The sequence below is a fragment of the Sceloporus occidentalis genome, unplaced genomic scaffold (assembly GCF_023333645.1).
Source record: "Sceloporus occidentalis isolate IW3139 unplaced genomic scaffold, rSceOcc1.0.p SCAF_5, whole genome shotgun sequence".
NCBI classification, from domain to species: Eukaryota; Metazoa; Chordata; class Lepidosauria; order Squamata; family Phrynosomatidae; genus Sceloporus; species Sceloporus occidentalis.
Genome location: NW_028316985.1, coordinates 79,710,206 through 79,726,316, shown reverse-complemented (window position 1 = coordinate 79,726,316; position 16,111 = coordinate 79,710,206). Strand labels below are relative to the sequence as shown.

The window sequence follows — 16,111 nt, the reverse complement described above, 5'->3', positions numbered from 1 at the left end:
TGGTAATTTCAGTATCAAAGGTACATTGAATTTGTTCTAGGTTTTATTTCAGACACTAAAGGATCAATCATATGTTGAACTTGTTTCAGGAACATGATGCAGCACCTTGGACAGCTTCTTTAAAACAAAATCCAGAATCACAGAATTATAGATACAACTCTCTATGTAGTTGTAAAATACTTATAATACTTTACTGCTATCAGTACTTTCCAACTCTAGGATTCTATTTATTCCTGCATGGCAGAAGGGGGTTGGACTGGATGATCTTTCAGGATCCCTTCCAGCTCGGAAATTCTATGATCCTATGACATTAAAGCAATACTATGGGAACAAAGCTCAATAATGTCACATAGAAGGCATATTGATTGAAAGCTTGAGAGGGAACAGAAGTAATCACCATCATGGAAATGTCATGCTTAGAGTTTTTGTACAAAATTTAAAAAAATAAAAATAAATTGCCAACCCAGTTGATCCCCCAAATTTTCACAGGGACTGGTAGCATGAATGGTTTTGAAGTTCCTGGGGTGCTTTGGATTCAAGATGCTTTCAGAGCACACAATGGGTGTAAAAATTGTGAGTTAGTTTTCTTTTCCTGGGCTGGATATTGTTGTTAATTAACATCCCATTATGTGAATTTTGCACTCCCTTCCTTTTCCCAAAAGGCCAGCCCCAGTGACTTTAGACCACCAAGCATAAAAAAGGCAGCAAGTTCAGTAGCAGCAGAGAGATGGATTAAACCAGTACTGAATTAGTAGTGTGGGGTTAGTAGTGGAGGAATTGCAATAATGGAGATATTTGTAAATGCCCATGCCTGTTACTGTCACCCCACACTATAAATTTGCTACCAATTTACTACCAGCTCACTATCAACTTACTAACAGTCTACTATTGGTTTACTAGCAGTTTACTAACAGTTTACTACAGGTTTACTAACAGTTTACTACATTAAACCAATACTATGGGAGCAAAGCCTAATATTGTCATATAAAAGGCATATTGATTGAAAGCTTGAGAGAGAACAGAAGTAATCACCGTCATGGAAATTTGATGTTTAGAGATTTTGTACAAAATTTTAAAAATAAAAATAAATTGCCATCCCAGTTGATCCCCAAGATTTTCACAGGGACTAGTAGCATGAATGGGTTTGAAGTTCCTGGGGTGCTTTGGATTCAAGATGCTTTCGAGCACAAATCCCTGGTTATGCTAGCAAAAGGCCCCAGTGAGATGCTGGGCTAAAAGTACAATACATCCTCAGAGAAGCTTGCTTAAGAAGGAAGAGGATAGAAGAGATACATAACTGGCAAGCCAAGCTGAAGAAAATTCAAAGGCAAGAGTATTTGAAGCAAACAAATTAATGCACAAAACTGTAGACTAATGTAGTAGGGTTGGGAGCAAGAAAAAGTGTTTTAATATTCCAAGGATTTTCACACATACTGTGTGTGGTTGTAGCAAAGAGGTTTATTGAAATGTTATCATCTAAGAGGAAATATGCAGCAGAGGGAGCTATTAGACTAGCACAGTCTCCATAGACTTTATTGCACATTTATCTCTATTAATTTCTAAGTTATTGATCTTCTTAATCAAAAGTTATGGTTAATGTCAGAAATGTGGTGAGCATTGGGATATACTGGTTCATCTCAGCAAGTGTAGCTGGCTGATGACCAAATTTTTATCCTTGTGCTCATCTTTTGCTGTTCAGTCTTGCTATATTTCCCAAGCCAGTCTAAGATATTTAGTTATGAAGAAGTTTTCTAATTAGACTTCTAATCTGGTGCATCATGAAACCAAATGCAGGCTGGAATACATAATTGCAATTATAAATGCGTAACCTAGAGTTATGTATTCATTACTGATTTGTATTTATGAAGCCTATGTATTCATTAGTGTAGGAAATATGTAGGGATTGTAACAGTCGCCCAACCCAGATTTACCAGGCATCAGCTGCTGTAAGAGATGGGGGTTTGTGCTTTTGTTAGTCGGGACACAATATTTCCACATCCTCCCATGAATGATATCTGGTGCAAGATGGAATTGCTAAAGGGATTCTGCTTCTGAATGTCACACTGGAGTTTGCTTGTGACAAGGGTGGAACCATCAGTCTGCTGCATCCGGATCAACAGGCAAACAGACCCCTCCATCGCTTGCAGAGTCTCCTGCTCAGTAAGGCAAGCTGGCCAGAAGGGGATTTGAGCCAGAAGATACTGTGACTCCTCGAACAGTGGGGACCCTTGATCTGTATGTGTTTGCTTATCAAACATTTGGATATTGCTGTGGATCCCTGAGAAAAAGAAAAGGAAAACAGACTGTCTTCTGCAAAAGCTGTGCTTTACAGTACATGTGCTTATCTTTAAAGTTGTCCAGGTGGTGCCTATACTGTCATGAGCCAGGGCAAAGTAGCCAGCCACAGGAAGAAGATTTTGACATTTCATCAAAAGACAGCAAATTGTGAGTTACTAAGTTCATGGTTTCAACCTGTGTAGATGATGTAATTAGTACTCTAAACTGCAGGATTAATCACATCTGCCCCATAAATTCAAACTGAGGTCTGATGGCCCCAGGTATTGAAAGAGCTTTCACATGATGGCTGTCTCTGTGTTTGTTGTCATGTTTAGTAGGAATGGACTGAAGGTAGATGGGGAATATTTCTGGATGTTTTGCAAATAGGTGTGAAGACTTCCTAACTCCTAATTGTTTAATGATGGCAACAAAACACCTCCCACCTGAAAAAAACTAGGAAGCTTAGAAAGCCTGATTTGCAGTAACAGAAATGGAAATGTATACAAGTGTGTGTGTGTATATATATAATATATGTCATCCCAGTGACACATAGATTGCAGTGGGTAATTGGTTGTGAGCCTCTAGCCCAAGGCACCTAATACCATTCCCTCAACCATCATTTTGTATCTGGCCTTGCTTGCTGATTCACCATTGCTTACCTGGCTCCAGACAGGACCACAATTTCTCTTCTAGTTTTGTCTTCTGGGCTGCTGTTTTGCATCTAATTTGGGTGCCCTGAAGGTACCAGCAAGGTAGATACCACAATCTTGAAGTCTTACATGCTTTCCGTATAGCAATGCATCAATGAATGAGTCATTTTCTGACTGTACTGTAGGCTTCTTTGGACACAAGATAGAAACTGCTTAATAAGATATTTTGAAAATGGCAGTGTGAACCACACAGAATTGTATTCTAGTGGAATCTTCTGAGAATGGCTTGAAAACAGCAATATTTCTTACATTAACATACCTTCTGGGATTTCCTATCTAATCCCAGAAACACACACACAACCACACACACAGAGTGATCAGTTTGCCTATATATTTTGGTGGTAGAACCTTAAACTTGCCACATCTAAAAAGCATTATTTCAAACTATCTAGGTTACTCTAAATGTCGACGCGTAACTACAAAGTACCTATAGACTCTGTGTCTCTTGTGGAAACTGCAGCTAACTCTGCTTGCTAAAGCTTTAGCTTTGAACATTGCCTTTAAAACATTGCCACCCTGTAGACTCCAAAATCATGGCTGTTTATGCATTAATTTACCCTCTCATTTGAACATTTTTGGTTACTAGGCAATACTTATATTCCGTGCTTCAGGCAGAGTGTACAGACTAGCTAACAGACTGAGATTCCTGTTATTTAAAGAAAGCAGGGAAAGCCCACATATTTTTAAAGCTATCTTGCAGATCGTCACTCACTTTGAATAAAGGGACATTTGTGTGCACAGTGGTTTCTTTCCTCTGGCTGGTAGAGCTTTGAAAATTTCTTTTAAGAAGAAAGAATGTGATGACATGCTGGAACCATCTATAACAGAGCAGTGGCAAGATGATGCACAGTTTGGAACCCACATAGCTCTTTCTTGAAAGAGGAGCCATATATTATCTGTCAGATGTGGAAACCACAAAATACATGCCCAAAGCAAGACAGTATTTTGTAGTAATCACTATGTTGCAGTCGCACACACAGTTATATAAGACTAAGCTTATTGGGCATCTGCATAGATGTGTACAAGATTGCATCACACATATCCACCATGTTTAAACTTCAGGCACATATACTTGTGAACACAATATATTTTCTTTATTTGATCATCAAACTGTCCCCTGAGTTGAAGACCATCCTGTTCAGAGAAGTGTTCCTAAGCATTGCATGACTATTATTTGATATTTGACTTTTAATTTGTTGCCTGTTTTATTAAACCCTTTCCTGAATTGTTATGTATTATTTATATGTCTACTATTATTTCTTATATTGTACGCCATGGGCAGGTTTACTCTTATCTATTTTATTGTTTGTATGTTTGCAAATCTACAGCGCTATATAAATAAAGCATAATAATAATCATAAATCTTTCAAACTTGATGTAAACTCTCAGCTTCTGCTCAGAAGCTGCCTCTGCTAATATTTGATAATTATTTATTATTTAAAATACTTATTATTTCTTCCTTCTGACTGACAGCAACCCTTCATGGTGGCTTACAATGAAAGAAAATAAATAAATAAATATCAATGTAATGTTTTAAAAATAAAATGAGAAGACAAGTGTGATGGAAGAATACAAGTTTCCTGTCAGTGCTCAATGAAGATTTGAGTGCTCTATACTACTAACTAGTTTGTGATTTATATATATGTATAGTTAACAGGGGCTCCATTAAAGAAAGCCAGCAGCAGTCTTCAAGAGGGGAAAATATGTTATAGGAAGGACTATCTCATTGGCACATGTGAATTTTGCGAAATACTGGGAAGTCCACATTTTTGGACTTAAGAAATCCTTCCCAGGGAACAGCATGCTTCCTGTGACATACAGGTGCATTCAAGTGAACAGGTCAGCATAATCACAGGTCGGCAAATCTTTGGCAGTGTAACTTGATGGTCATAACCATGTTAATAGCAAGTCTTGCTCTGCTACTACATCCATGCATACTTCAGCTTCCAAACCATGACTCTGGGCATTATAGATTCCTACATGTTAAAGATAGATGCTGGAATTTTATAAAGCTAATGTCATGCTCCAGCTGGTAGCAGGAGATCATGGGGCATAACAGGGGTTATCAGGGTAGTAAGGTAGGCTAGATGAAGTGGCCCCTGGAAGAACTCCACATGAGCATCTTGCACTAACAAGGTCTGAAGTTCAAGTGATAACAAGATTATCCCTCCCCCAAAGCTTCCCAAAATGGGAAGACTTAAAGGGACTGGAATTGGAGTTGAAACCTAAAATTTCTTTTGACTTTATAGTGCTTATGCTGGACACATGGTTGATGCTGGTGTACTGCTTCAGAGATCTGGAACTCTTGGAGGAGGGTGTGCTAGACGTAAGCTCAAAGACCATCAATGATGGTGTGGGCTCATAGGTTTTGGTCGTAACATGAGGCTTCTATGTCAATGAAACAGTGAATCCGCTCTGTGTTTTAGTCTAATCTTTTAAGTTTTATTGCTAAAATAGCTTTTTCATATTGAGTAAGTCCTATAAAGTTGCAAGTTCAAGACCAGCAAAAAGGCTCAAGCTCAACTCAGGCTTGCATCCTTCTGAGGTGGCTAAAATGAGTAGCTTACAGTAGTAAACCGCTTAGACACTGCTTAGGCAGTATGAAGCGGTATATAAATGAAGCTTGTTTGTTGTTTGTTTGTTTAATGTCTGGACTAAAACAAAGTGCATTCACCAGCCCACTGATAAGGAAGTCACCAGCTGCTACTGGGTTTTTCTCATGGTACTCTCAAACACAAGGATTCAATGCTCTGAGGTCCCCAGTATGTCAGCTGTATGTTTGTGGGTTTTCTGAGGCTATTGTCCAAAATGTAACTATCCCTCACTCTGCACTTGGGCCTAGTGTCTTTTCCACGGGTATCACTGATCCCCCAGACTTGAATCCATGTTCAAGAGCTGGACTATCTTGGCTCACTACAACCACATTCCTCTGAAGTGTCCATTAGGTGTCCTTGGCCATTGCAAAAAGCAGTTGTGATTGTACTTGTGTTTGTCTTTGTTCTTCCTATTGAACTCTAAAAGATGTGCCTGACATTTGTTGCACTGTGTCATGTGTATGAGGGAACATGATTATGGGCGCTCTTTTCTGCTTCAGAATTCCAGATGGAAGCCTTTTAATTCTGAGGGCTTGGCTAAACAGGAACCTGCCAGTGCCAGATGCAGCTCTTGCAACCCAAAAAACTGCAGGCAGAGAGAAAGAGAACTGGGAGAACACAAATGTATCCAGATCTACCTTAGAACTTCAAAAGGTCCTCTGAGACTGAACAGTGAGTAATTTCCTGAGCTAGATATTAATTTTTTTGGCAAGAAGGACCTGTCCTTTTCCTGGCAAAGGCAAGTGTGATATCTAGAGGAATAAGTGTTCAGAAATCAAAGATACAGATGTGTTAGCCTGTAGAATCAGTATGTAGAGAGAACTTGTAGCACATTTGAGACTAACTGAAAGAAAGAAGTTGGCAGCATGAACTTTCATAGACTTCAGTCTACTTCCTCAGATGCTTTTGTGTTCAGAAAGACATCTGGCTCACATTTGTGCATGTCTTAATTTAAGTGAAGGCCAGCTAGAGATACGGTCTGTGTTCCATAAAGAATCCAGCCGTACAATTATTTCATATGCTTCAGTTCATAGATTGTTCTTCAACAACTCTCTATTCAAGAGATGAGAAACTATTGGCCCTGCAGATGCTTTAGACTGTAAATTCCATAAGCCCTTTCCAGCATGGGTGAGAGTATAGTAAGGGATTGTAGAGTTGTAGTAATATCTTAATTAAGTTAACAATAATGTATAGTTTAATATCTGGCAGGTTAATGCAGTTTCATCCCTGCTTTTTTTTCTTGTGCGAGCCTTCTCAGATCTATATATCCTACCATCTCCTTCCTTCCAAGTTTCTTTTCAATGATATCTTAAACTAGCCCCTCATTTTAAAATTCATCCATCCACGCTTGAACTATCAGTCTTCACGCTTTGCATTATTTTTTTGTCTCTCTGTTGTTCTGCTAGATGGAATTTCATCAAGTTTCACTTTTGTCCTATTCATATTACATATCTCAATCCTAAAACATCTGAACATGTATAGAGGTGATCAATCTTGAATGGTCCAGGCGTTACTTTTTAACCTGCAGACCCCTGTGGCTCAGAAATCAATTTTTGGGTTTAACCTCCCAGTGCCCCAAAACATGATATGCAGAGTGTGTGTGTTTAAATGTGAACTGTGCCTTTGGGAGGTAATTCTCCATATTTAACGCTGGTGTGCAGGGGAGGGCTCTGATGGCCAAAGCAATAGTTAGACTGCATGTGGCATGCATGGTACTCGCTCCAGATATAGATGTTGTGGAATGGAGTTGTGTCAGCCAGTTCTGGATGGGGTCACACTTCCCCTGAAGGATTCTGTTCGCAGCTTGGGGGTGCTTCTTGACTCCTCGCTCCAACTGACAGCTCAGGTGGATGCGACAGTCAAGAGCGCCTGCTATCACCTTCGTTTGATACGCCAACTGCGCCCCTTCCTGGAGCCGAGGGACCTGGAAACAGTAGTACATGCACTGGTAACCTCTCGATTGGACTTCTGTAATGCGCTCTACTTGGGGCTACCCTTGTGCCAAGTTCGGAAACTTCAGCTGGTACAAAATATGGCAGCCAGATTGATCACGGGAACTTCTAGGAATGACCATATAACACCGGTCTTGAAGTCCTTGCACTAGCTGCCTATTAGTTTCCGGGCAAAGTACAAGGTGTTGGTGATTACCTTTAAAGCCCTACATGGCTTGGGCCCAGAGTACTTGAGGGAATGCCTTCTTCCCTATTGTCCGTCCCGCACACCAAGGTCCTCTGGAAGAAATATACTACAGCCAAAAAAATCTAGGCTAACATCTGTCTCCCAGAGGGCCTTTTCCACTACTGCTCCTAAACTATGGAACGACCTGCCGGAGGAGATCCGTCACATTTCCACTCTGGTAGCTTTTAAGAAAGCGCTCAAGACGGATCTCTTCCGGCAGGCCTTTCCAACCTAGTTACCCTCCCCAGATATAGAGATATTTGTCCCTTCATCTGTCTATTTTCCCCCACCAATGTTTCTGCCTATTTTTTGGTTGTTCAATGTTTTTAATGTTTTAAATGTTTTAATATTATTACTGTTTAATTCTGTTTTAGTACTGGGAATGGGGGGGGGGGTGGTAGGTCAAGGGTTTGATTTTTTAACTCTATTGTAATTTGTTGTATTTTATTGTTGTAACCCGCCCGGATTCTTCGTGATTGGGCGGGCTAGAAATAAATAAATTTATTATTATTATTATTATTATTATTATTATGTTGGCTAGTTCTAATTAGCTACTTATTTAAGTTGTGATCATAAATACAGAACCATTATCTCAATTTTCTCATTCATAATTGTTCTGTTTTGTGAGAGCCAGTGTAATGTAGTGGTTTGAGCGTTGGCCTATGACTTTGTGGAGACCAGGGTTTGAATCTGTGTACAGCCATGGAAACCCATACTCTCTCAGCCTCAGAAGCAGGCACAGGCAAATTCCCTCTGAACAAATCTTGGCTAGAAAACCCTGGCCTAGGGTCACCTTAGCATTGCCATAGGTCAGAAATGACTTGAAGGCATACAACAACAACTGTCCTGCATGTATGATATCTACTTAGCCATGATTGTAAAAGTATTGGCACCATTGTAACTGTCAGGCTGGGGGTGATTGGGCCAGGAAACATAATGCATTGGTGCATTGTTTACTTTATTATATTTTTATTATTAAGTGTATTTTTTACCTTTAAAAATCAGTCTGAAAACTCACTTCTCTGTATCTACATTTCTAAACATGCTTTCTTTCAAAACTGCACCTTTAAAAATGTTAGTAGTTGCCTGTATTTTACAACAGAGTAAAGGGCTAAATAAAGGGAAGTTGTGTTAAGCAAGACAGGTGATGGCAGTCAAGTAACAAGAAATGCTGAATCACTTTGCAGCTGCTATAAAAAGAGTGTGCCCAAAACCAAGCCAGAGAAGACGTAGTTGTTATTGTTGAATGTGAGAGGGCTACCAGGGGGCAGTGTGGAAGCTATGTTGCTGTGAAGACTGAAGAATTTATGCTGGAAGAAATGCTGAATGTCTGTTTCTCCAGGGCTATGTTTCATTTGAACTGCAACTAAGAACCCATGGACTAAATACAAAGGACTAATATTCCCTTGCATTTACAAGTAAGAGACAAAGGATCTATGGACTTAATACATGTTGCTTATCATTGAAACCTGCTGAGTAAACTCTTTTTCAGATCTAGTTCAGGATTTTGTTTTCCACATACAGGTTTGAGGGCGAATCTGCTGACCAAACCTTAACAAAACACAACTTTTTTTAAAAAGCAGTCACTGAATGACTGGTTGCATTTATATGCTGGCTTTCTCCCAGTGTATAAGAACATCTGCAAAATGCAAAATCTAAGTTCTAGTCTCAACATTAATCCAGATGACGATCAGGTCACTATGTATTAGATCTTGCAAATACTAATTTCTTTAAGCATCCTTAGATATCTGTACTCATCACAATTAGTAATGCAGTTGGCCCTCCATATCCATGGCTTCTTTATCCATGGGTGCAACCATCCATGGCTTGAAAATATTAAAAGAAAAAATACAAATTCCAAAAAGCAAACCTTGATTTTGCCATTTTATATAAGGAACACCATTTTCCTATGCTACTGTACATAAAGGGACTTGAGCATCTATGGATTTTGGTACCCTCTGTTGGTACTGGAACTAAAACCCAGGGGATACCAAGGGCCCATTGTAATAGATTTGCAATTACTGTACCTTGTTTGAAAAATGAATTTGTACAGAGCAGAATACTCAGTTGTATCATGTATATGTCCACCCAATGTTCTTCTCCATTCATATTGTAATGTCAGTGCCCAGCAGATCCAATACTCAAGAGTGGGATGTTTTGGAGATACATGTGCGAAAAGCCTTCAAATTGAACTCTTTGGTCTAAATCCAATTGCAGCCCCAATTAGAAAGGGGTCAACCCTAGTCAGGACTAGCAATTTGATTACTCTTATTCTTAACAAAACATAATATTGCTTTCTGGGAATTATGTGACTGCCTGAAGAAATAACTTGTTGTTTGGTGAACAATTCCTCTGTATAGCTCAGTTTTTTAAACTGTGTCTTGCAAATATTGTTTTTTATCATTGCCCCTTCTAAAACCCTCTCTTGTTCCTGTGTGTGTTTGTTTTGGACAGAAACAGGTGGCAGCAGCTGAATTTTCAAGTGGCTCTCTGTCACGGCTGTGCTGGAAGCTTTAAGTCCCAAAGCACATGCACCCAACACTATCAATAGATCTAGGCCAATGTTATGGGCTGGGAGGGAATTCTGGCAAAAGATTACATATCAAACACTGTGACAGAGAAACTTAGAGACAAATGCACTGCATCTGCAATATAACTTACATGTTTATTTTCAGAAGAATTATTTTCAGCACATAAGAACAAAATGTTACTTTTCAATCTTGAAGCCAGCAAGATTGATAAAACAAAATAACTCTTCACAACAGGCTATCAGAGAGCATCCTGCTGACAACGTTCGTGTTGAGAAGGCTCATTCTAGTTTCTTACTAAGCCTTTAGCAGTCGGATGTAGCCTAGCCTTTCCTTTGCACACTTCCTTGACAGCAAGCTTAACTGAATTCGAAGGGGCTTACTCCCCAAAAGGTATGATGTGCATCACAGCTTATAGGTACAGAAGTCTCTTCCTTAACAGAAACAGGTAACAGACCACCATAAGTGCAGATCGTAGTTTGTTAAGTACAAGGCCAATCTGACAAATCAGTTTGAGGAAAGAGCATCCTCAGATGCCAATTTTTAACCTACCTTGCAGGGATATGTTGGATATCTATGCCACTTTTGTACCTATGTGTTTATTCTACATTACGTACAGTAGTCATTCACTACCGTGGTAGGCCAGTCTGCAAAGCTTTCTGTTATATGGCTTCACAAGATGTTGTGCAGCCCTTTCTTAACATGAGCCTGCAAACATGTCCTCCTCTCCTAAGAGAAGACTGAATGTGATTTAAAAGCTTGCCTCTTGCTAAGTTTTGAGGAAATACATGGAAAGAGTTGCCACTCTATTTTATTTCAATTCCAGATAACTGGCCACTTGAAATGTGATTATTTTTATATAGGTTGACATATGTGCAAGTCAGCCAGATTTGTTCCTACACTTGGGCAGAGCTTGGCAAAATTACTTTTTTGGACTACAATTCCCAGCTGTGTTGGTTGGGAGATTCTGGGAGTTGTTATCTAAAAAGTAACCTTTTTGAGCTCTATTCCTGGGATATTTCACAAGCTGGTAAACAACTTCCAATCAATTAATTACTTAACTAAACAAGGTTTATTCCTGGGATATTTCACAGCTTGTTAAGTAAACTCTAATTAACTAATAAATTAATTAAACAAGGCCTATTCCTGGGACATGTAACCATTACTTTAAACAAGCCTTTTCTGATTGTTTTAGGTCATAGCACCAGTTGACTTTAGGTACGGCTGCAAATATTTCATAGCATGTTTTCTGGAATTGAGAAAACACCAGTTTTTGCAGAGCCCCATACTAAGTGGGATCTAGTTTGTCACTGACTGAAGTTCTCTGGTTAGCAAACAACAAATGCATCTCAAGCTTTTGAATGTGTCCTAGCTGGATATAAGACAACTTTAAAGAAATGTAAGTGTACCTAGGGCTGCTGCGTAGATTCCTATGTTTTTATTTGGAAGAGAAGTCCCAATGAATTCAATAGGTCTTTTCCCCCTAGGAAGTGTTCTTAAGGTCACAGGCTTAGCTGTTTGGAAAGGGTAAAAGAGAACATTCTCAGGAAAAGTAGAAACTCAAAATAGAAAAGAAAAAAAAAGAAGAGCTTGAGTTAATTGCTAAGCAGTACAAAATTAAAGCCAGAAGGACAAAGCAGAGTTTGCTCCAAACTCGGTACCTTGGTATGAGTCTATGTCCATTATTACTGCAAGCTTTTAGGAGCTGTAACAGTTCTGATTTATCCAGTGTCAATTTCATCCTAGTGTTACATATCAAAATAAATATCCTCTTGTTTATTTCTACACAATTTCAGTAGTTACTAAATAGGCTATGTCAGCCAGCCATATCGCTGGATGATTCAATCTAAAAATCCTTTAAAAACCTCTCTACTATGAAATGATATCACCTGGGACTACTCAGTCTTCTAGAAGCAAATGCTATTATCAGTTTGTATAATCAATACATTTTTGTATAATCTACATGTTTCTTGGATAGTACTTTTACAGGCTATGGGTGACAGACCAAAGGTTTTAAAGCTGTTGTTTTTGCGGCTTGATTCTGCTGATTATATACACTTGCTTTGATTGGAAGGAAACACTGGTTTAGTTCACAATTGGCTAATCCATTCATATAAAGGGGCAGAAGACAGTCAATTTCTGCAACTTTCTCCTTCATCTGCAGGTCATACAGTCAACCCCCCCCCCCCAAAAAAAAAATCCATGTTGGGTGTTTTTTTTATCCATGATCCAACCATCCACAGTTCGAAAATATTGAAAAAAATAGATAAATTCCAAAAAGCAAACCTTGATTTTGCCATTTTATATAAGGGATACCATTTACTATGCAACTATATTTAATGGGACTGGAACATCCACTGACTGTGCTAGCCACAGGGAGTGGGGGGGGCACATGGAATGAAACCCCAGTAGATACCAAGGACCCACTGTATCTCACACCTTTTCCGAAGGTCACCCAGAGATTCAGAAGCAATTTTGGAAAGGGAAACAGCAACAGGAAGAGGTGGGCAGAAGACATTCTATCATGGGTGCATCTACACTACAGAAATAAAGCAGTTTGACACCACTTTAACTGTCATGACTCCATCCTTTGCTGAGGTATCCCTCAACAAACTATAAATCCCAGGATTCTGTAGGCCAGAGTTATGGCAGTTAAAGTAGTGTCAAACTGCCTTATTTCTCCAGTATGAATACGATCTACATAAACTTGATCTCATTATGGATGGCAAGTTAGGGTTCAGTGTATTTAAAAAAAAATCTTCTGCTTCCTTGTAATGTATATCATCTATATACATTATAGGTGGGTTTATGGGACATTGTATTTTATTGTATTTTAAAGTTGTTTAATATTGTTGTAAGCCGCCACGATCTCATTAGAGAGGTGGGGTATAAATAAAATTATTATTATTATTATTATTATTATTATTATTATTATTATATCAATATTCTTCCTATGTTCTCTTGGGTAATATATAATCTGAGCAGAGCCGTGAAAGCTACTTTTTGGACTACGGATCCCAGAACCTCCCCAGACAGCATAGCCGTATAATTAATTGGCTGAGGGAGTTGTAGCCCACAAAGAAATTTTACAGGATTTGCCTCTGAGCTGCTACAGCATTTATTAGTGATTGCTCTGGCCATACACATTCAGAACATCTTCCAAGCCTAGGCCCTTCAAGAAAGGAACTCAGAGCCTACAACATACTTTTGTACTAATATATGCTCCAGAAAGTATAGCTATATGATGGTCATTACTAGTGCCAGGAATGCTTGTTTGGATTGCATTGATATGTTGCAGAATGAAGTCATGCTCAAGTGACAAGGGGTTTTCTTTTTGGTCATTTCAGGAGAAGATGAAATGAATTATGTCATGAGAACTTTGCAACTATGGAATCTTTAAACCACACAACTGCAAAGCGACCAAAATTCTGTAACTCTTCTAAAGATCAGATTGATCAATGAGGCTAACAGCTGTTTGTATGATAATACCAATTATGCAAAACCAGATCCCATTGAAGTCAGTGGCAAAATTCCATTCATTTTATGACAGTCTGACACTTAACAATATGCCACTCGCTTGGTGGCTATAGGCAACAAAGAAGTTTATGCAGGTGAGCGCATTACATTCTGCACAGGCAAAGCTGGTGTAAGAGAGAAAGCCTTCCCCATCTCTCCTGTGTCAGTTCACCTGATTTCCACATTGTCTGCAAAGCCATCTTCTCAATTTCTGTCACTCTGCTGCCAACTTGCTTGGTAGAAGGATTGAAAAAACAGTCTGATATCATGCTGGTTGTACAGAAAAGGACTTCTTCTTCTCAAGGGCCATGCTCTTCAAGGCCAGAATGGAAATAAAGTAGTCTCTTAGCAGTAATCTCAATTAAAAAAAAGAAAAAAGTATAGGCTTATCCTTTTGCAGTGGTGGGGGTCATTTACAAGGCTAATTTAATGCCTTTGGATTGCAAGTCCAGTTGTCACTGCAGACCAGCTATAGAATTAGCTAGAAGCCAATTCATTTGTATCACATGTTAAATTTCTGTAAAAATAATGATCTGGTTTGCATAAAATCTAAATTATTTTGAGACATTCACACAAAAGTAATGTTACCAAGATTCCATTTGAAAACATTTATTAGCATGCCTGAAATGCTATTTGACTAGGCAGTTGCTATCTGTTGCTTAGTTTTCAGGAAGAGTTGACTTCAGTTAATCACTTCAGTTGCTTGTAAGTTGATTGATGTTTGGACTTTTCTATTCCTCTTGCAAAGAGTTTCATTAATTGACAGTGAACCCTGCAAGATAAATAAATCCCAGATGTTTTGAACAATATAGAGCCACATGAATTGTGAACCACCTGCCACCAACAGGAGCAAGCCCTCTGATTTTCCCTAAACCTGGGAAAGGCTGGTTAGGATTAGGACAGTGGTGTTTATGTATGTGTGTTGCGCAGTGCTAGGGAATCCTGAGAATTGTAGTTTATTGTGGCACCAGAGCCCTCTGACTGAGAAGGCTAATGTCTCATGAAACTATAGTTTCCAGAATTCCTTAGCATTGAGCCAGGGTAGCTAAAACAGTTTCAAACTGGATTATTTTTGCAGTGTGTTTTGGACCTTAGTCACTGTACTACAACTCTGGAGATTAGGGTTTGAATACCTATATGACCATGGAAACCTGCTGGGTCACTCTGGGCAAGTCACACTCTCTCACTCTCAGAGGAAGGCAAAAAGAATCTCACTCTGAACAAATCTTGCCAAGAAAACCCTGTGGTAGATTTTCTTAGGGTTACTATAAATCAGCAATGACTTGAGGCACACAACAACAACAAAATAAAATATTGGCCACTGGTGAAGCTGGCAATGTTGAAATACATCTTTCTTTGCTTTATTGAATTTCTTTAGATCTGTGGTCATTGATCTTCTTTCAGTTAAAGATTCATGCCCAAGGTATCTTCACATCTATTGTGCCTTCAGTGCTATAAAATTATATGGATTATGTATTTATTGTACATGGATTATTGTTTGGTAGAGCAACTGGAAATTGCTTTTCAAAATTCATTACATGTATGTGACTATACAGTGTCAGGTTTATATCTGCTGTAGATGTCTTCACAGTTTTAGAACCCTCGCCTATCAATCAGGGTCATGCTCAAATATATTTGCATACCTAACGTTCGTCTCTGGAAGCAGAAATACTCACTCGACTTCAATTGTTGAGCTATCTAGAGTTTCTCCATCACAGTTCCAAGTGCTGTTGGGAAGGATGCAGCAGCAAGCAGGATGGTCTCTGCAGAACTGTCCAAAGTGTTTTTTCTGCAAATCATTGGCATCATTGTCCCCATCTTCAAAATGCTTTGATGTGAACTGAAACTTCTTAATCCGATAAACTTCCACAAATGCAAAGTCAAACTGTAGCGGAATGACAGAAGGACATTTTCTCATATATATTTTCTCTTATATATTTTCTTCCCTGAAAAATCAACCAAGACATGCCATTCCTTCTGCTAGTTCTTGTTATGTAGACACTTCACACTGCAAATTACTGTGAAAGGGATCTAGGAGTTCAAGTAGACCATAAGTTGAACATGAGTCAACAGTGCAATGTGGCAGCTAACAAGGCCAATGTGATTTTAGGCTGCATCAATAGAAGTACAGTGTCTAGATCAAGGAAAGTAATCGTGCCACTCTATTCTGCTTTGGTCAGGCCCCACCTGGAATACTGTGTACAGTTCTGGGCACCACAATTCAAAAAGGACATTGAGAAAGTGGAGTGTATCCAAAGGAGGGCGACTAAAATGGTGAAGGGTCTGGAAACCACGCCCTATGAGGTAC

The 16,111-nt window shown here is 39.1% G+C and overlaps 1 protein-coding gene across 2 annotated transcripts in view; it reads right to left on the bottom strand.

The window, feature by feature from the left end:
• Positions 1 to 14,396: 14,396 nt before the first annotated feature.
• Positions 14,397 to 16,111, bottom strand: part of CERK (ceramide kinase) — a 46,750-nt gene continuing 45,035 nt past the window's right edge. For both annotated transcript variants that reach the window (XM_089524459.1, XM_089524460.1), the window contains 2 exons: positions 15,480 to 15,688; positions 14,397 to 14,575 (listed from right to left, as the gene is read on the bottom strand). In XM_089524459.1, coding sequence (XP_089380585.1) covers positions 14,494 to 14,575; positions 15,480 to 15,688 — 291 coding nt within the window. In that variant the 3' untranslated portion in view covers positions 14,397 to 14,493. The remainder of the gene's footprint in view (positions 14,576 to 15,479; positions 15,689 to 16,111) is intronic.